Source organism: Odontesthes bonariensis, chromosome 5 (genome assembly GCF_027942865.1).
Source record: "Odontesthes bonariensis isolate fOdoBon6 chromosome 5, fOdoBon6.hap1, whole genome shotgun sequence".
Classification (NCBI taxonomy): domain Eukaryota; kingdom Metazoa; phylum Chordata; class Actinopteri; order Atheriniformes; family Atherinopsidae; genus Odontesthes; species Odontesthes bonariensis.
Window position 1 is genome coordinate 33890990 of NC_134510.1, and position 21762 is coordinate 33912751.

The 21762-nt window shown below is 40.8% G+C and overlaps 1 protein-coding gene across 1 annotated transcript in view; it reads left to right on the top strand.

Annotated features, from left to right (window-relative positions):
* Positions 1 to 14925, top strand: part of crppa (CDP-L-ribitol pyrophosphorylase A) — a 54275-nt gene extending 39350 nt beyond the window's left edge. The window contains exon 10 of the mRNA XM_075466200.1: positions 13003 to 14925. Within this exon, the coding sequence (XP_075322315.1) occupies positions 13003 to 13107 (105 nt within the window). The 3' untranslated portion in view covers positions 13108 to 14925. The remainder of the gene's footprint in view (positions 1 to 13002) is intronic.
* The last annotated feature ends 6837 nt before the right edge of the window (positions 14926 to 21762 follow it).

Consider the following 21762-nt stretch of genomic DNA (forward strand, 5'->3'; position numbering starts at 1 on the left):
TGCACGCTGTACCTGTGCACGCTGTACCTGTGCACGCTGTACCTGTGCACGCTGTTCCTGTGCACGCTGTACCTGTGCACGCTGTTCCTGTGCACGCTGTACCTGTGCACGCTGTACCTGTGCACGCTGTACCTGTGCCCGCTGTACCTGTGCCAGCATTCATTTCCTTGCTCATGAACTCACATTCTACATTGGAAAACAATATAGCTCTTTATCTGAAAGGAATTACATATATATATATATTTATATATATATATATATATATATATATATATATATAAGTCTATCTTTGGTGGATTTAGTAATGGGCAGCAAAGGTTTTTGGAGGTATTTAACCCCAACAGGTAAAAAGGGCGTGAGTTGAGTCTTTAGATTTGACTCTCCTGCTTTCATGGAAACCACAGTTAAGCATTTATTAGGTAAAATGAAGTCCCTTTACAGGCAGTAGCTTCTCATTTCTCATGTAAAATGATTTTTCTCATTCTCACACTGCATTCGTCAAGCCACACGGTAGGCTTCAGCTCTCTTGTGTTTAGTCTGTGGGATGGCGATATTTTGACAGCGCTACAAAAACACAGTGTTGCACCTATGTTTGTGAGCTTGGCTTACAGCCTGCTGTGATGACAATCTCTTGCTTGTATTATGGATGGAAGTGAGGGCACTAATCCTTGGCCAGGATGTGTGCTGCTGAAAACCCGGGCAGTAATAAATGTCTTGTTTTGTAAAATATTCCTGCACCTGCAGCTGACCTCAGATGCCCTGCGATACGGAGTGTTTTTGGCTTCCCTGGGATTCTGTAAGTGATACAGTGTGATAAGTAAATGAAGCATCTGCAGCGAGTGTGTGTTCTTGTGGGTCTCTCTCAGCACAAGTAGGATTTGGTATGTCCCTGCTCATAAATCCCACCCATGCCTTCATGCTTTCATACCTCTTCAACTAAGGTTCCATTGTTCCGCACACTGTTTGGAGGTTTGTCTTTCAGTGATCTGAATTTAAACAAAGTCATCTTTCACCAGTGCTTGTTTAAAAAGTTCTCACTGAAGGGATCCAGTGGAAATACAGACCCCCTCAGTGTCCCTTTCTTAGCAAGGTTTGCCTTCTCCGAAGAGGGTATACAGAATGAGAAGTCGCATTAGACGTGACTAACAAACTGCTTTGTTTGCCCGATAGACGCCCTCAGACAGGATATTTTGGAAACCCATGTTGAAAGAGCTTAACCGGTGTACCATGAAAGGGCTGTGTGGCAGCAGTTGTTTCCTCAATGGGTTTGAAAAGCAGTTGTCAATACAAAAGTTGTCTTTTTTTAAAGCTTTGAGCTCTGTAAGTCTCTCTGAGACTTTTGGAAATTCTGAGAACGCTGGACAAAAGTAGGATAGGATACAGACATTTTCCTACATTACAATCCCTTTCAGATGAAGTGAAGCAGAGTAGGAACAACATAGATATCTAAAGCACAGACATTCAGGCAACATCACTAAATGCCTTGGCAAAATTCAATGAAACACATTCCTTGGAGACACTTCATCTCTAAGAAGTATGAAATAATGGTTATGTCGCTGTCATCTCATGTCAACTTCAGCTCTCTGTCTCTACATTTGGATCCAAGCAGCTTCTATGTTTATGGCTGAACTTTCTGTGCAAGTCTGATGTTTACTTTGATGGTTGTTTAGAGCGGAGACTCAGCAGTAAATGTTAAAACAATTTGGATATAAGTGTTTGGAGGTTTTCTCTGTAATGTACCTGGAGCGCCTGACTTAAGTTTGGCGCTGTCAGCTTTGATTTATTCCTTCTTAGCAGAGCAGTGATGGAGCCTCTGCTTGTCTCATTACGTTCCTCAGTCCATGTCCCACTTATTATCAGGTGGGAACCCAATGAATGTATTTACTGATGTGTTTCTAGCCCTTTCCTCTGATCATTGTGTGAACCAAAGTTCATTTATTTATTTTTGTAATCTTACCTTCAACTGATCCGAAAGACCGAAAAGGCTCCAACTAGAACTCTGAAGATAAATATCCAAGGATTTGCTTTTTGTATCGGCACAGAGGCTTGGCTTTGTCCTGCTGTGCACGTTGCCAGAAGTAGATGTAATGCAGTCGCTTAAGAAAAGCTGCACACGAAGGTGTCGCAGAGAAGAAGAGCTGCTGGTTTGTTTGTGTTAACAAAGGGCTTTTACTTTAAGGAGAGTATTTTTCCATTGTTATATTGGATGCAAGTTAAAATACTTCATGAACATGGTCTTTTTTTTATCATATTTCTTGTCAATAACAAACTTTTGATATCTGTAAATGCCTTTGAAGGGTAACTACACTTTTATATAATCAATAATAAAACAACTATTTCCAGGGGCAGGATTGTGTCCTTGCCTTCCTCTTTCTGCTGTAATACAAACTTCTCTGCCATATGTTATCGGGGTGTGATAGGCCAAATGCACATTAGTGCAAGAGTCCCTTCCATGCAGGTCAGAGCAGGAGACTTTCCAGATTTTTATTCACAACATAAACCACTTTCTGCGGCATGTAAACCTCCCATGAAGACAGAGATAAAACCAGAGACAGCATGAGATGAAGTTTTGTTTGGTCAGATCCTGCTGCTGTAGTGAGACAGAGGTTTCTTATGTGCGTTTCACCTTTAGGTGACAGCAAATAAAAAGTAAAGAATTCTTTAAGAACAACAGGCATAAATCTCACTTAATGTAAATGATGTGCTGCCAAAACATCTCATACCTGTCCAGGCACGGTCTCTTCAGGACCCCTGAAGGTGTCTTGTGGCCTCCATGGATCAGACTTGTTTCATCAGCACGTCCTACAGATACTCAAAGAAACTGAGATCTGAGGAGTCTCAAAGCCAAGACTGCACTGAGAACTCTTCACGACGTTCCTCGAGCCAATCCTGAAAAATTTTTGCAGTGTGGCAGAGAGTATGTTTTTGCCATCAGGAAATACTATTAGCATGAAGGGATGTGCTTGGTGTGCAAAAAAAAAAGTTGAGGTAGGTGGCAGATGACAACGCAAGGTCCATGTGAATGGCAGGACCCGAGGTTTCCCAGGAAAATGTTGCCAACACTTCAGACTGCGTCTGCTGGCCTGCCTGTTTCCCATAATGGCTCTTGTGCTGTCATCTCTGGTAAATATGTGCTTGAGTGTCCACATGATACAGAAGAAAACATGATTAGGTCAGGCCATCTTCTTTCTTTGCACCATGGTCCAGTTCTGATGCTCACGTGCACATTGTAGGTGCTTCTGGATGGGTTAGGATTAGGTGACATTAACCCATCTCTAACTAGAAACCCTCATATTCATTATGGGCAGAGCTGCTATGCACTCTGTTTCCTTCCACCTTTATATCATATATCAGTGAGCTTTGAGTACTCGTGACCCTGTTGCCAATGTTAATCCACTTTTAGTAGGTTTCAACTGTTTTCAGCATTAAATTTAATTTGACCTTGTACTGATCTGCCATATCAGGCCATTTTAAGACACTTCTGTCAAAGCGACTTCCTCTTAGAACAAGCACTTTGCAGCACTGAGGAGGAAAAACTCGCTTTTTAATGCTGATTGGCGCTGGAGCTGATAAATGCGCACGAAAGCTACAGAGATATTTGATACTGAAGTGGATGCCGATAATGACGAAGTGCCAATAAAACGGACAGGCCAAATGTTAGCGGCTGTTGGTGGGTTTTCGACCTGTGTAAACAGGGCTGTAAAGAACCACCAGTAGGCCTGCTCCCTGACAGTGAAGTGCTCTGTTGGAATAATTGAATTTGGTCATTGAGGGCATTCTGTATTTTACAGGGAGCAAGTGATGAGAAACTAATATGGAAGAAACAGATCTCTTTTATTGGTTCCCGTCAGAACTCGCACTTCATCGTTTTGGATCGGCTTGAGGTTTTCAGAGGGCTTCTGGGACAGCCTGATGGCAAATGGCACAAGTCTCAGCCTCAGCGTGACGGATTCATGGACTAGCTTTTCAGCAAGAATCTGAAACAGGTTGTTTCTTGATTTTGACATGATTGCAGGTGAAAGAAGGCAGTTCCCAAGACGTGTTTAATGTGGGAGATAAACAATGTATCCGGATGTATGAATAACTCGCAGTAAGACGGGTAATACGAGTACAGCCATACAGAGTAAGTACACAACTTTAGTTCTGTTTGTGCGTACAATTACAAATGTCTTCACATCATGCTTTTAAAGGAGCGTTAAGTTCCTTTAACTTTTTTAATCCTGCTGGCTCATGTTATGCTGCCAAACACTGAACAGACCAACCAAACTTAATTTCATTCTGGTGGAGATCCCAACATTTCAAAACATATCCAGTACGTAAACCTGAGTCTTCTGTCTAATGAGCGTCTGCAGGGCTTTAATCAGACTTTTGGACTGACCAGTAATTGAACCTGCGATCCCCTTCTCTCAGTTTAGCCCCCAGCTACTGCCTGTCCTCAGTGATACACTGAAGGGAGGGAGGGTACAATGACCACAATACCCACTCAGGGACGAGCTGTCATGGGGCCTGAAACTCTATCCTCTCTCAGACCGACGCAATGGATGTTTTTAGTGGTGTTGTATCACTGGGTTTCAGCACGCAGGTCATTTAGGGAGAGTTTGCCTGAGAAATTGATTCATCCATTAAAGAGCAGAAGTCAGAGTAACGCTCAGTGAAGTTCACGTTAGGTGGTGGCTTTTGCTTTTAAGACTCCCAGAGTGGAGAATGCTGTCTGGCTCCAGTGCTAGTAATGATACTGCCCTCAAGTGGATGCTACAACCATTAGTGCTGTGCCGGTAAAATATAAGGATGATGAAATGAGGCGATAAAAATTCTGAATGTTCTTGGCCGCTTTAGTTATAGTAGCTGGTGCGACTCTTACAGCTCTTTCCAATATTCTTGGCTCAGGGTTTGTGCCAAGCTTTTCCATAAGCTGTTTTTATGTTGGGACCAGGTGGTTGGTATTTCACGAGCGGAGCAGGAGAAGAAGGAGTGCTCAGCAATAGCAAGCAGTCCTGAGGGCTTAGGCTCTCAGAAGAGACGTGCAAATTGCCACGACTAAAGGTCCTAATTGTCAGCTTCAAAGCCGACCCTTCTTGAGAGGCAGAAGTGCTGCTGCATGCTCCTCTTAGATGGAAAGGTTGATTGCATCTGTGGCATTTAAGAGTAGAAAGTTGGAGGTTTGCTTATTGTGTGGTCCCCCGTTGATCCGCTCCCCCCGCTTTCCCCCCCTCTGCTCTGTGTTTCAAAGACCTGTCGCCTCACAATTTGCCAGAAATCTTCTCTTTAAACAGTAAGCAAAAATAGAAGCTAATGACCGAAGTTCCATTCCCTAAGTCTGCGCTCACAGAGTGGAATAACAAGGCCGCTGCATGTGTTTGTGCATTTCTACACATGGCGGTGATGGAGAACATTTTGCTTCCAGACAGAGGATTATCCACGGCATTGTTTGTATCTTAAAACAATGCAGTTCATTTGTCATGCGAGTTCTCTTCTGTCAGGGAGAACTACATGAACTCCATCAGGCCGACGGGAGATTTGCTCCATCATAAATGGATGTAGCAGACGCTCTGCTGTCAGTGGAAAAGAGCATTTAGTTTCAGCGTTTGAACGTGTCGCTGTCCAATTTAATATATCCCTCACTGCTGGTGATAGTCCTTCCACTAATGTGAATAAATTATTATACATCTGGCTGGGAAATCCTTTAAGTGCGGATTTGTGGGAGTTAATCATCGTGAAGTGGAAAGTGAGAGTCCCTCATGTCTAATAATAGTAAAGTGAATCTTATAAAAACAGGCTCTTTTAGAATGAAGTCAAATACTCTCCTGCTGACTGCACTTACAAGTTGGCACACAAGGAATTTTTTGGAGCATGTGACGGTTAATTCCACATTGTAAACAAGCGAACAGAGCCTATTAGCTTAAATAGGACTATCAATCAGACTAATTTGATTGCGGGTTTCCTTTTAAAGGCTCAGTTAGGGGCTTTACTTTAGGTTCTATCTCATGTCTGTCCAAATGCCCCTCTCCAGTTCTCTTTGTCTCAGTCCTGCCACAGTGAGAAATATTCAGCCTCAAGCTGGCTGGCTTCTTCACCTCCATACGCCGGGACAGAGACGGTGGAAAATCATCTCAGTCAGCGCTCCAGGACACAGGGCCTGATGATGATGATGATGGTGATGAAGCTCTGGAGACACGCAAATCCTCCAGGATCACATTCCACCTCTTTGTTTGTGAGTGGGTGCGTGCATATGTTTGCACACAACCAAGTGTCGGTGCGGTCTGTGCATGTGTTCCCTCTTTCGGATGCCTTGTCCCAACACATGTTTCCCTCTCATGGATGTTTGCGTGACCAAAGCAAAGCGGCAGCGAGCCGTTCCTTAGGAAGCTTCTTTACTCATCCGGGATGGTCCTCTCCAGGAAGAGGAGACGGGAGCTGGATGCAGTGACACCCCCGCCAACAGCAGCGGGTCATGAGCGGTACCAGCTCCAGCGTGTCAAGGCCATCTACTGTCTTGAGTTAATTTTCTAATAAGTTTGCTAGTTCCTCATATTGAAGTCATATAAATTTCAGCCTGAATGCAGACGTTTCTGAGGACTCAGTTTGTTGTTCTGAAGTAATTCTACCCTTTTCTCGTGCTTTGTTTTTGACCACATTTGAAGTCTGAGTGGCAGTTATGACTACTTTAAGCTGTGCCACAAGTCAATGAAGAACTAAAGTCGTATTTGTGTTCCACTGTGCAAGCAACTACTTGATTTAATATGCTGTTTTATGAAGCATGATTCATATATCAAAAGCTTCATTTCTGGAGTGGAAAATATTCCCTGCTGGAGCTCAGACAGGCTTAAAACTTTGATCCTACTTGGTGATCTTGATTTGCTTCGTATTTTTTTTCATGTGCAAAGTTCAGTGTCTTTCTTCTACCTATCAGGAAACAGGCTTCTATATTAGAGTCATTAGTTGTGGTTTAATGGCTGTGCCTGTCTTCAATATGCCCGAGACACCCGCGGTTGTCGTGACTTTCCCACGTTCTCCGTCAGCGTGCTTGGGTGGTAACCGACTGATGACCGTGCTCATCACATTTATCATAACAGCAGCCTTTTAGCTGCTCCAAACACATGTACCATTTCAAACGCTTCCCGTGTGAAGATGTGACAGCTTTTAGATAACGACTCAGGCAACGCTTTGATCTGATAAACAGTGTAAAGATGCAATCAGATTTACTAGGAAGCTTTGATTTTATGTTTCTGAGCTCCCGACTGGGTATGTGGACAATGTTGGGCCATCAGATTCATTCTGTTGACTGCTCACAGATGTACTGGCCCATCTCCTCGCTGCCCTGTACCAATTCAATTCAATTCATTTTTATTCATATAGAGCCAAATACAACAAATGTCATCTCAAGGCACTTAAATAATAAAGTCCAATTCAAGAAAATTGGAATTCAATTCATTGTAATCATAATTATTTACAAAATAATCCAATTCATTCATATAGAGCCAATTCAAAAACAATTCCCTAGCTAAGGAAACCAACAGATTGCACTGAAACTTGTCTTCAGTCCAGTCTCCCGTCCTGAGCATGCCTGAGGCGACTGTGGAGAACTAGAACCAGAACCAGACTCAGGAAGGGTGGCCATCCGCCTCGACCAGCTGCGGTTTGAGAAGACAGAAAAGGGGAGGGAGGACCACTGTAACACCATTCAAAGGATATCTGTTGGAACAGGGAAACACAAGTTAATGACCACAATAATGTCGCATGTACATAATATCATTTGATAAATTAAACAGGGGAAAAAGAGAGTAAAGTGAGGAAAGGTGTGACAGATGAGCTCCCCCAGCAGTCTAGGCCTATAGCAGCTTAACTATGGGATGTTTCAGGTCCACCAGTAGGCCTATTTGATTGAAGAAACTTTATTATTGTGCTGTTGTACAACTGCTCTCACATTCCTGTTAAAGTACAAATAAAACAGTGCATCCCTAATCATGTAAATTGTTTTATTAAAAAAAAAGAAAAACTCATCCGTCTGAAAGACCCTGTAGTGTCATGTAATGATGTCATCACCCACACCCAGGTCACCTGTAGCAGACCCCTGTCTGGTTTGGGATGAGTGTGCGTTACCCATTAGCTGTTATTAGGCACTATTCGTGTGCTGAGGTACACCTTCCGCTTAAATGTGGGCTTGCAGCGTCATAATAATAACCGTACTGATGTCGAACCCTCTGCTGTCACTGCAGGGAACAAACTAATACGTGTCTCATTCATCTGCTCCGCGTCATGTTGGCAGAGAGAGGGAGAACTATTAGTGTCCCTGTTCATATTTCTCCAGTGACCTTTAGAATTAATGATGTAAGTAAGTTTGTATCTCTACATATATATAAATATATATATCCATGCATACACCAATATATACACATACATACACAAAATCAGCAAGATGACAGGAGATATGTAAGTGAATTGCGTGTTTGAAATAAACAAAATGAAACAAAGTGAAAAGCAGTCAGCCCTCCTCTTCCAGGGACAGATGATCAGTTAAAGTTTCTGTAAGAAGGAATTCAATGGTTCCCAGATCCTCCAAAACTTGTCTGATTTATGGTTAAGGTCATGAGTAGTTTGTCCTATTTTAATAGTTGTCATAACGGAGCTGTTTTGTTGTTTGTTGGAGCTGATATTAGGCAGCTAAGCTATGTCCTATAAAATGAAAATGGAAAAAGAAAATTAGCCGTTAATAACATGGAATTTTTACAAGCATCTCGGATATTTTGATGGACAGAAATAAAGTCTAGTGTAACTTTTGGGCCGTACAGTGATTTAGGGAGTGCTGGATTTATTAGCAGAGGATTAGCATTTTCAGTGTCGGTCAAACATATTCATTTAATTATGGGAAGCCAAAATCGTGATTGAGATTAAAATGTAATTGATTGTGCAGCACCTAATACACAGCTGAGTCGAGCTGCAGTTCCAGTTCAACATTGAATTGAACTGTGTATACATACATGAGAGACGAATCAGGTTATTTACATAATAATTAATAATAGTTATTAATACAAAAGTTATTTACCATCTTATGAATGACCCCCTAACACTGCAGACTTTGTGAGTTAAGGAGGTTCAGAGGAGATCATCCTACACGTAATTATAGCTGAATTCACTGCACTGATGTTGTCTTTAAGTTTAGTCTGATGATGCTGCAGTTATAAAATCTCATTCTTATTAGAGCAGAGCGACATTCTGGAAATGCTTTAAATGACCATAAGTTCATAAGTTTGTCTCAATGGGTTCAATTTCTGTCAGTTTGTTCAGCCGTCTGACAAAAGAGAAAGAAAAACCTGTGAATGAGAGCAGCTTTATTGGGAACTCGGCTGCTGTGATAGACTCGTACGCTCTAGCGTTTTTATAGAAAAATGCAAAAATATGCAACTTTGGAGCATATTTGGAGTGTTTTGGCCCGTTTGAGTATAGTTTAGCGTGTAAATAAAGTAGTGATTCAATCCACTGCATTATCTGGATGTGTTAGTCCAGTTTGAGAAACTGATTCTGTCCCAACCTGTTAACATGCTTTTTAAAAGCCCTGCTTTATAATAAATGACAGTATATACTGGTACAGAATGCCTCCAAAGCCCATTCAAAACTGTCATATATTGATTAAACCTGGAAAAGTTTAATCAGTGAAGCAGCTAATCTGTGCTGTTGTGTACCTGCTGATCTGTACTGCAGCGCCTTCGAGTCTGTTAGTGTGGAAAATCACTGTCATCTGATTCCCCCTCTGCTGGTGCTGATTAGGCAAAAGTGCTCCAGGAGTATTGGATCCCGGGGTTCTTGCTCCCATCAACCACAGTCAGGCCCGATTCCACGCTCATCGCTCTCACACCTCGTCACACTCCTGTCCAATCCTTTTACAGGCTGGCTCCGCTGGGTGAGTTAGGCGATGGAGTCAAGAAAGGACAAAGAAGAGAGCAAAGGTTTATTTTCTGCTCCGTGTTTGGAACTGGGAGGTTTCCCTCTATAATTTGAATAATCTTGACCTCATAATGTTATGTGCCTTGAAATGTTATGATTTGGAATAACATAAATAAATCTGATTAAAAACATGTAAAACTGCTGATTCCAAGATGTAGCTAAAATGCCAGCTGTCACATTAAACTTTTAGGATTATATGTTTTTGATTTATTGTGAATCTCCTCCAATTAAGAATTGGAGCGCGATGTTTTTTTGTCAAAGCTCTGCTTTATAAAAAAAAAAATAATAATAATTATAATATTTATTGAAGGAGAAAGTAAGACGGATTGTTGTTCTTCTGGTTCGATAAAACAAGTCAGATTTGATACTATTCCAGAGGATAATCCCACTTTTGTTGGTTTAATCATTGTTTTTGTCTGACAACATTGTACTCATCAAAGTTTAAGGTCTTTTTCACTGCAGATGTTTGGACTTCTTATAGAAGGAAAAGCACAAGTAGGACTGATCATGTTAAAACAGGTAATGTTTTACCTGTGAAATATGGCGGATTTGTCAGTTGTTTATTCAGTATGTCACAGCTGCATAATAACAGCTGTACTCTGCATAGAAGTTTGTTGTCTACTGGTTAGTTGGTAGTTTAATTTAAACCAAACCAAATCCAAATATTATTATTTCAGAAGGAAAAGGGTCACACTTTTGTCTAAATGGGTTGTCTGTTCAGTGAGTGGCAGGCAGGACGTGGACAGGAAAACAGTCTCTTTAATGTCACCAGACTCCCATGGCGTTCTACAGCAGGCAGAATCCAATTCAGTTGTTTTGACTTGAGGAATTGGCGACAGATCAAATAGTGTGATAACTGAAGATTTACACCCAGTTTGAGAGACAGGAGCACTGTGGCTGCTTCCCAGTGGTCGTCATGTCCTCCGGTTCTTAATCAGATCAATCCCCACTTGGTGCTTCAGCTGTAGCTCAAGAAAGTCTGCATGTCGACGGCTAACAGACACTAAGGCTGCATCCACTGTTTTTACACAACACTTGATTTAAATAGTATTTTGGCCACTATCATCACTGTAGATTCCCAGTTTGTCAGATGAGAAGGGAAAGCTTTTCAGGAGTAGCAAAATAAATAAATCAAGGCACGTCTGAGCCAACTATTACTTGCTTTGTGTTATAAATGAGACGCTAAGATTTAATGAACCCTCAAAGGTTTTTATTATATATGAAACTGAGTCCAAACATGTCCTTTTTTATTTATTTATTTTTTCAAGTGTTCAGTGAGCAAAGGTGAGAGAGATGTCCATGTTTGTGAGTAAGAACAGCTTTATATTCGTGCGTTATGGTGCAGCTTTGTTCACGTGCAGGCTCCATACTTTGTTTAACTATTTCTGACAGCAGGCCAGAACATTAAGGCGAGTTTCCCTCTGCGGCAAAATTAGCGTCAAGGTGCTCTGATCAGGAAAAGCAAGAGTAGGCTGACCATCGAGGGACTCACAGGGGCATGTCGATGAACTTTGTAAGTCAGTGAGTGTCTGAAAAGAACTGATGACAATCTTTTCTGTCTCTGCTGTAGCTGCTTGCCTGCATTAAAATGATGTAGTTGCCCCACGGTGTCCTTCTCTGTCTTTAGACATCCTCATGAACAGGATGATACTCCTCTTTTAAATCCACTACATCCAAGTAATGTCGTATTGTAGCCAAAATATGCATTTCTGATTGGTTTCTGATATTTTATCAATGGGAAACATATAGCAAGTGATTTACAGAGGCGGTACCTGTTTGTGAATAACAAATATAAAATTAAATAGTAATGTTATGGCAACTTAATTCATAATTAAAGCATGTAAAACACTGCAAACTGAAATCTATCTTTCATTTTCATCTTCTCTGTAGTGCCTAGGTGTTCTCAGTATTTCATCTTTACAAGTTTAAAGCAATGAAAATATATTTTTTATATGTGTATTTCATCCCTTTGGCTTGCTGCTACATCAAAAGTCCTTTTTAAAATCCACATAACTTTCATGAAAATCTGCAGGTAGAGCATGAAGCATAAATCTGTGTGGAACCAGGCCGTGGTTGGGACAAAGCAAAGCTCCTTGAACTGCATTTACTTTGAAAAAAAAATGGAAAACAGCTCACTGTTGGGCCTCATCAAGAAACTAAATCAAAGCAGGGAGTCGCTGCAGACTAAAGAATGAAGTCAGGGGAGTGAAAACTATTAAAAGTGCATTTTGCAGCCGGTCCGCAGGGGAGGGAAATGAAGAAAGAGCTACAGAAGAGAAAAATCACAAAGGCAAAACAACCACAACAGTGGAGCCCGTCTAAGAAAATTAAATGTGCAGTCTTGTTTTGTCTTAACATGCGGTTTAGAGTAGATCTGTCCAATATCATGCACTATAAATTTCAAAGAAGGCCATTCTGAATCACAAGCTTCAGAAGAGTTGAAATGAACTCCAAACTGGGGGGAAAAAAGAAAGCGCTTTAATTCTGTGCCCTTTTTCTTCTGCTCCTTTTGGAAAATTGTTTCCTTGTGTCGATTGAACAAACCATAAAATAACACTGCAGTCAGGAAAGTCCTCCATCAGAATTTGGGATTCTTACTATCAAATTCAAGCGGGTCAACTGAGAATGCCGAGCGACTACTACAGTGTTTATTCGACCTCACAGCTGACTCAGACTGCTGACCAGAAGCTTTACTTGTGGGAAATGTAAATATATATTCAAGACATGCCATTTTGTTGGTGGTATGGCTTTAAGTGAAACCAAGCCTTCGATGTTGTAACTCCTTTCAACGGAACTGTTTCCTACAAAAAGTGAAACATGGTTTTAACTATAATTGCAGCTCGTTTGACCTAACAATATGCTGCTGGCTGAAATGTTGGCAAAGAATAAGTTTTATAGCTCAGATGGAGACGGGACTCATGAAAGCAAAGATGAAGCTGACTCTGCATGGGTATATTTTCAGTTATTACTGCCAGATTCTGCTCCCAACAGCAAGGTGTCGTTGGTGTTGTTTTATGTTGTTTAACTCTTTCGCTTCGTGTCTCTTTTTCTTTCCGTCAGGACACCGAGCGCTGGGAAAGGTCAGTGCTGAGGGTCGCTGAGATAGCGTCCGCCTTGATCCAGGAAAGGAGCCCTGCCCTGGTGGGACAGCTTCTGCAGGCCTGAGCGGACGCAGCGCCAGCGCCAGCAGAAAATCCTCAGTGATGACTCAGGAAAGCTGCAGGGATGAGACAGTTTGTGGAAGTAATTTTCTTCTTTCTCCTAAATCTCTTTAACCTCGCATGATTGCAGATTAAAGACATTTTATATTTCTACAATGAAATGGATGGACGAAAAAGAAAGAAATGTATGTACTTAATACAATCCTACATTTCCCATAATGCACCCCAGGGGCATCGTTTGTTGGAGGTTTTCTTCTGCCTGGCAAAAACCCCACATCGTTATTCTGAGGTTGCTGTTGTACTTCTGTACTGCAGATCTTTTTTGTTAAAGTGTGATCCTGATGTTAACAGGTTAACAGGTTAAGAGGCGTAAACTAGCTTCTAAAGGTTTTACAGCTCATTGAAAGTTGTGTTAGCTCATTTATGGAGTCTGATTAGCAACCAAAACACAACTTGTGGACAAAAAGCTAAGCAGACATTTTACTGCGACATCAACATACTTTTAGACATTTATAAATCTATCAAAAGCACACGGATCAGCCATAACATTATGACCAGTTGTCTAATATTGGAAGAGCTCTTAGCAGTGTGGGTGTGGTCAAAGAGCATCTGAGGGCACCCTGGGGTGTGTGGTACTGAGATCCCTGTGGGTTGTAGGATGGGGTCTTTGTGGATTTAGTTTGCATCCCACAGATTCCATCAGATCTGCATCTGCATCTGGGGACCTTTTGTGTTCTTTGAGCCCTTCCTAAGTTGTCCTGCTGGGGGATGTTGCTGCTGTCACAATATATCAATGTGAAATGTCTTTATTAAAAACTTTATTTACAAACCGCATTTAAAAGAGCAAGAGTTGAACCAAAGTGCTGTACAGTACAAAGTTCAACCAAACCAAGTTGCAATAAAACAGAAATGGAAACACATTCAAACAAATCAATAAATTAGCTAAATGAATAAAATGTCATAAAACACCCAAAAAAGCCCCACAGTGAGTAAAACCAAATGGTCAAACTTTATCCAAGTTGAATGCTAAAAACAAAAGGTGGGTCCTAATAATGTCTTGAACGTTTATTAGCAACTCTTAGATTAATTAAGTTGTTCCATAGATTAGGAGTCAGGGTGATATCCATGTGAATGGCAGAAATGTTCTGTGTTACTCAGTGGTTTTAATGTTTTGGCTGATCGGTGTGTCAAATAGCAGTGTCGTAATGTCAAGGTCCCGCTCTGCTTTTATCATAAAATGGTTTTGGAGGGCACTGTATCTTAAACAAGGATCTAGTAATAAAAAGAAAAAAAAGCTGGCCTTTGCTAACACAAGTTTAAAGGTTTTTAATCACATTGATTTCTGAAGAGAAACAGGACGCCATAAGCATATCGATCATAATCACACGCTGTTCTAGAACAAAAAGGCCGGTACCATGCATTAGTTTGAGCCTTCTGTGTTTACAAGGTCTATTTTCCGCAGCTGATTAATTGTGTCTGTAATTAATGCAGCAGAAGGGTGTGTGTTCAGTGTAATGAAGGAAGCTGTCATCGCCCCGCGCAACAGCGCAGCTCGCTGATGTGCTTTCAACATGTTCTGGACATCAACAGATCTGTGTGGTACCGACCGATATGTCAGTCTTTTGTCAGACTCTGTATTCTTCGCATGTTTGGATCTGTAATCACTTCAGGAGTGATTATTGCAGCGGGCCCACGTCACCGGCCCGCCTACGTCACACCGATGTATCAAAGTGCTGCACAATCTGTTTGAAAACCCGGAAATACTGCTGAAAAATGCTTGTGCATGCATCATAGATATGTTTTTGTAATAAATTAAATCTGTTTGAACAATAATTGTGATTTTTTTTTTTCATCCTCTGCTGTGCTTGTGCTGAGTTCAGAAAACACTTCATTGGGTTGTTTATTATTTGCTATTGAACAGTTCATCTACTTTTCCTCAGCGATCTCTCTGTTTGTAACCAAAGTTGGGCGACTTTCCGGTTGATCTGATGTAAGAGCGGGTGTCTTCACGACACCTTTGTCTGAGCACCAGCGCCTTTTTTCAATGGTTCAGCATGAAGCATTTCTGTTGTTTCAGATTTATATTTATATATTATATATGTTATATGTTTATTATAATATTTATAATAAACATATAACCCAGGACCCAGGGCTGGGTCTCAGTTTAATTGGACGGGTCCAACTAATTTTACATGATATCAGTCTGTTGTTTCAGCTCGTTCTGTTTTCATTCATTCATTCAACATTCGGTGTCTGACCTTCAGTGGAACGCTGATGGGGCGAAAAGCTACAAGGGGACCACTAAAGAGTGAATTTTATCCATTTAAAGCATCTCAGACCTTTAGGATGATAAAGGTGCAGAAGAACCCAAAATCATGCTCAGAACTGGGGATTGAACTGAAGTGAAGAGGAGATGAGAGCCATTGGTGAGCTCTGATATCCGGAGGGAACTTGGAATAGAGCTGCTACTCCTCTGTTGAAAGGAGTCAGCTGAGGTGGTTTGGGTGTCTAATTATGATGTCTCCTGGCATGTCCAGGTCGGAGGAAACCCTGGAGGCAGACCCAGAACTCGCTGGAGGCGAGTGAACGTCTCAGGATCCCTCAGGAGGGGGAAAGGGATATCTGAGTTTATCTCCTGAACCTGGTGCCCACCCCAGATAAGCAGAAGATGAGGGATGGATGGAGGCTTTCCTCAGCCAGGCAACTCTTTATAAACTCTGCATTATATGAACATGATTATGATGGCATACACTGAATAGGGATATAATTTTTTGGATTGAATAAGATTGAACTGGACTGTAGTTGGATTTTATTGAACTTGTTTACTATTTTTAAAGAGCCAAGAGATAAGTTTTGTCTAAAATCTGCACTACAGGAGTTGGGTTTGTCTCATTTAATGACACTGAGGAGGGAAACGTCTTTGCTGCGCTCAAATTCAGCAGCACAAAGTGATAATGCATGACTGTAACATGCATGTCTATCTGGTCTATTCTTCTCTTCTTTTCTCATGTGTCTATGCATGAAATCTGCACAGTATCTTTTAATTTATCTGGACTGTTGCTTGTTTTTAAATTCATTTAAATTATTTTATTTGTTTCTCTTTATATTCTTTTATGTATTTTTAATGCTTCTTGCACTCCCTGCTGCAATGCTTTTATTTTATGTAAAGCACTTTGAATTGTTTTGTACATGAAATGTGCTATACAATCAAATTTGATTTGATTTTGATTTGATTTGGTGCTGAACAGGATACAAACAGCTGCAGACTGCTTCTGAAAACCATGCTGATAAGAAAACTCCAAAGCATAATACTTTGTACATCAACACATCATGGAAATAGTTGGACCTGGCAGACACAGGAAGCCTGGAACAGAAATGAATGTTGGACTGAACTGACCGTTACATTTGGTGCAGTGTATATATTTATCAAAACTGCTGACTGAGACAGATGAGTGTATCCTCAACTTGCAGCAATAAGAGCACTGAGCTCTCCACTTCATGACAAATCAAAGGCAGATTGAGGTCCTGCTTGTAGGGACCCACAGATGCATTCATTTTCTGTCTCTTTTAGTGATTTTTCTATTTCAAACATGACACGGCTTCAGGGTTGTAATCATTTAGAAGTTCAAGTACAGTGTGTTTTGCATGAGTTTCCCTCCTTGATCGCTCACCTGTCTGCGCAGCAGCAAGAGATTTACTCTATAAGGCCGAATCCATCTCTACAGAGGGGAGCTTTCAGTCCGTCTCTTCAGACGTTTCTTTGCGCTGCCAAGCTGTTGCTGTGTGCACATGTTTTTCTGACCTTCCTGTGAAACATTTAGAAATCTACCTGGATTTTTGCTCTATTTTCTCGGTTGTTTAAATTCCATCTAAGATGAAATAATTACTCTGGAGTTTACAGTGATCTTTCAAATCATGAAAAACAGTGACCATTATTTGTGGAGCTAACCCTAATACTGCCAAAACCATGGACTCTGCAAGACCACCAAAAACATTTGCTGCAGATCCTCTAAGTCCTTGAAGTTGTGAGATGGGGCTTTCATGGTTTTAGGCTTGTTTTCCCGGCACATACCACAGATGCTCAGTCAAATTGCGATCTGTAGACTTTGGAAGCCAAGTCAACACGATGAACCCATGACTCATGTTCCTAAGGATATTCCTGACCCATTTTTGCAGTGTAGCAGGGCATATTATTCTGCTAAAAGAGTCCATTGCCATCAAGGAATATTGTTGCCACAACAATATTGTTGTGTGTGTTTAGGTACCACTGCCTCCCGTGGCTCGCCTCCTTCCCACAGTTCACCTCCATGCCACCTCTTTCTCAGGTAAAGGAAACACAAAAAAAGTCCAGTTCTTATGCTCTGCACAAGTTTGTGAGACTGTAACAAAATGTGGAAAAACAGCAACAAATAAAGATATATTCTCTAAGCTTTAACAGGAAAGAAGGTTATGTTTGAATCCGTGGTCGAGCTATGCCACATGACTGTCAACCAGAAGATCCCAGTTCATCTCCCATCCTTGTGCTTTCTGGTAGTTTAAAACCTCCTTTTTACTTGTGCTTTCAGTCACAGTTTGGTTATGTTTAGACATAGAACAAACTATATAGTTAGGTTTAGGCAATAAAACCAATTGAGCAGGATTAAGAAAATATCGCGGTTTGCATTAAAACACACACTTTTTAAGCATCTATTACATAAAAATATTTTCTGGTGCACAGAGAGAAGCCTGAATTCTGCTTGCTTGACACTCCATCAAACTTGGTGGAGACACCAAAGAAAACTTTAATCGAATTGTGTCCCTGTCAAAGTCATACTGGCTGTGGTGGGGAAATAAATCAGCACAAATGCCTCCTTTCTGTGACCAGTTCACCTGTGAAACTGGGCCGGGTGGACATGTGTCTGCTTTCTATCAAAGATCTCAGCAATTTGTGCAGAAGTAGCTCTTCTTCTCTTCCTTGGGATCAAACTTCTTGACCAGAATTTGCGCATCAATTAGTCTCGCACACTCGTTGTTCTACTGTGACCAAATTTATAGACACACGAATAGCAACCCTTGAAGGAGTTGTTATCCTGTCACAGAAATCAGCGTTTGATCGCTGTCACAGTTGTTCAGATCCTAACACTTACCCTTCATCTTCCTCCAGTACCTGATGAATAGAAGCTTCACTTGCTGGCTAATATAACAAGATAATCTGTATCCGTAACTTCACCTGTGAGTGTTTTTAAATCCTAACCTGCTGTTACAGAAGGTTAAAAACGAGGTAAAGTATGCAGTCAAACTTTCTTTCTTGTTTTGTTTCTTCTTTGTTAATTCTGCTGTTAATGCTGCTGTCCTTCGCACATCTATTTTTCACTAGAGTGGGGAGAAGAAAAAAAGCAGCCATGGACATCTAATAGTCCTTAAAAGTGTTGATGACGGAACATTCCTAAGATCGCCACAAAGGCCTCGCCGATTCGAGAACACCTCTCACACTTCCAGGGCATCTCCAGTTTCCTGTGTTTCTCCGTCCTCCGCGGCACGTTGGAATTCCAGTTGATGATGGAGTGCCGCCTGAGGCGAGAAAAGCTCCTTCCTCACATGTGATGAACTCTCCAAAACATATACCTACATGTCAGGGAGTTCTGCGGTGATTGTTACCCACGTTCTCATGTGATTAGAGCTTCTGCACCAGTAAACATCTCTGCAACACACAAATAAGATGAATACGCTCTTTTTATGTTATCGATGGCGGCAAACTGTACTTCTATGGCCAAGAGTCACTTCATAAATATTCGCTCGTGTGAGTATTTATTCACAGACTAAGATAGGATGAAAGAGTTCATCCAACAGCCATAAGGTTCTTAAAATCAATTTCTTCCATCTCTGACAGTTAGAGCTCATTCAAACCCTTCATAAATACCATAGACTCAAGCTTTTGCTTGCTTTCTCTGTTATTTTATATTTGTAGACTTAATATGTAGATTTGTTCTTTTATCTGTAGTTCACAGCTCATCTGTTATCTGTATGGTAAATTGTGATGTCTTCAGAGCTGAGTTCTTGTAAGATGTTCCCAGAACTACCAAAGTGGTCCAAGGAAGGAAAATGGGTGATGTAGCAACAGGGTCGAGGGCAGCTACGATGGGTTCGTGTTTGTCCACTTTAATAAAGGAGCTAATGTTTGTTCCAGTAGAAAGATGTCAGAATGTGCCCCATCTTGTCATGTATGAAGCTTTGTAGCTGTGGACTGGTGAGGATGGCCATGCCGACCCGTATCCTCTGTTTAAAGTGCCCGCAATGGCCTAGTGTTATAAGTCCCTTTTTCTTTTACATCGTCTGTATGGCCGGGTCACTCATAAGGAGAAAACATGGCAGCAGGGTAATGTTCTGCTGGGTAATATTGGGTCCTGCCATTCACATGAATTTAATTTAACACGTTTTACCTACCTAATCATTGTCACTGACCGAGTGAACACCTTTATTTTAACGGTCATCTCTTTCAGCAGGATAATTCACCCTAATTATTCAGCAAATTGGTTCTAGAGGGATTTAAGAAACCAATGTTTTAGATTTTGACCTGGCCGACAAATACTCCAGATCTCAGCAAAGAGGGGGCCTATTTAACACGAGACTGGTGGTTAAAAAGTTGTGCCTGATTGGCTCACATCTATAAATGTTTTGTTTAGGGCATGAACTTGTCTGTCCTGACTCAAAATGATCATTTAGTTTAAGGCAACAGGTTAGGATGTTTTGCTTATGGAAATGAAACTGCAGAGAATTATCACCTGATTTAGCAGATGCCCTCAAGGTCTGTGGGGCCTTTTGGCATCTTTTAGCTAATTATTTTGGTTTTGCTGCTCAAAAACCTTTCAATTCTGGCTGAATTTCAACTTCATTTATAGGCAAAGGAGTAAAAAAAGAAAAAAGTCACAAGGACCAATCAACATAGTGACACAGTTTCCATTTAGCTGCTTAACTTTTTGGATATTAGAATAATATCCTTATTTGTTGAGTATTGACCAGAGATAAAATCCTTTATTTCTAATGAAGTGAAATTTTTGTCATTTTTTTTCAAATCAACCAAACTTTACACATGAGTAATATTTCATTGTCCTGTGTCCCTAACATCCCTGTCATTCTTTTATTCACTTGGACTCCTTCAGGGTTAGAGGGCAGCAGCTGGGAAAAGTGGATGTTTCTGTCTTTCTTTTTGCAGGTAAATCTTTAAACAGCAGGAGGAAACTAAGGAGAAGCCCAACTGGTTCCGGTGCAGTGGCAGACTCATGCAAAGAGGGATTTTCAGGTTATAGTTGTGGAATGGGGCTGATTACTCAACTGAACCAACAGGAAAGTTCAGACTGAATGCAAAGGAAAAGGCTGCTGAAGATGTGAACATGCTACATTTCTTTGTGTATGATGACATCTGCTGGACAGATGGGTTATATTTTGGAGCTGCTTCAAAGTGATTGCTCGGTTATAGTTCCTTCTCTTGGAGGCCAAAATAGATTTGTTTTTCTGTCCACACAAATAATGTATAAGTGTACCTGCAACTCTGACTTCTGATAAAGTCTGATAAAGCAGGAGTTATAAAGGTACTAAAAGAGCTTTTTACACTTTGTGCAACTGCAGCAGAATTGGACCTTGTTAAAGTCCACAAGAAATGTTATTTCATGGATTACTGGTGGTTTTAAATGATGTTTTTTACATTGTTCTCTCAGTGTACTGCATTATATTAGTATGTACAACACGAACTGTGTTAGATTTTTTTCTTTTTTTTTCTTTTTACTTTTACATGTTTTTATCTTAAATTAAATTCAGCCAAATGAAAAAAATTCTAATGAAGCATTTTTTTGGCTAAATTAGCTCTTACTTTTTTTTTCTGTGTTGATGAATGAGTGTGTTCCTTAAATAAATGGAATTATGAAGATGACTTAACTCTGCATTATACTGTTCTCTATGAAGTGGAGCCGGGAACCACAGACCAGTGAAAAAATGTGGATCAATACAGTGAAATGCAGCTTTGTAAGAAGTAATAAAAAGTCAAATGCATTTAATTGTGTAAAAGAAAAGAACAAGCTTCAATAAAGCAAATAACAGAACAATGTGATATTTACTCAAGAGAACTTAACGTTACCATGGGAACACAAATAAGTCATTTGTGTGTCATTTTACACAGTTTCCTCTCTAAAATCATGAGAAAATGTTTTACCGTGCAGGCAGAAAAAAAGTGTGTCATTGAGTGGAAAATGGGGACAAGTTGGCCCATAATTACTTTTTTAAAATTTCCTTGGAAACATTCGCCATATTTTCTTAAAACCGAGAAGAAAAACACATAGTTTCTTTAGTCTGTGACCAAGCTCTGAGATGGTTCAGTCCTGGTCGGCATAGCTGTTGTAATGTATTCTGTCTGAGCACCGTTAGCTTTATGCTGAACAGAGTCCCAAACCTTGGCTAATGCTATTAGACAGCTCCTCCAAACAGACCAAAGCCAGATCTAACAGTTTGACTGTCTGCAGGTCTGCCAGGCCACACCGTCACCCAGCCAGCCCACCGCAGCTCTGATTACTCCCTTGGTATTCACATGGAGCTTGTCCTTTGCTTTTCCATACAATCACATTGTGGGGCACCTGGAACCTAAATTTAGATCCATCTCAGCTAAAAGATTCTGAGTCCAATTGAATCC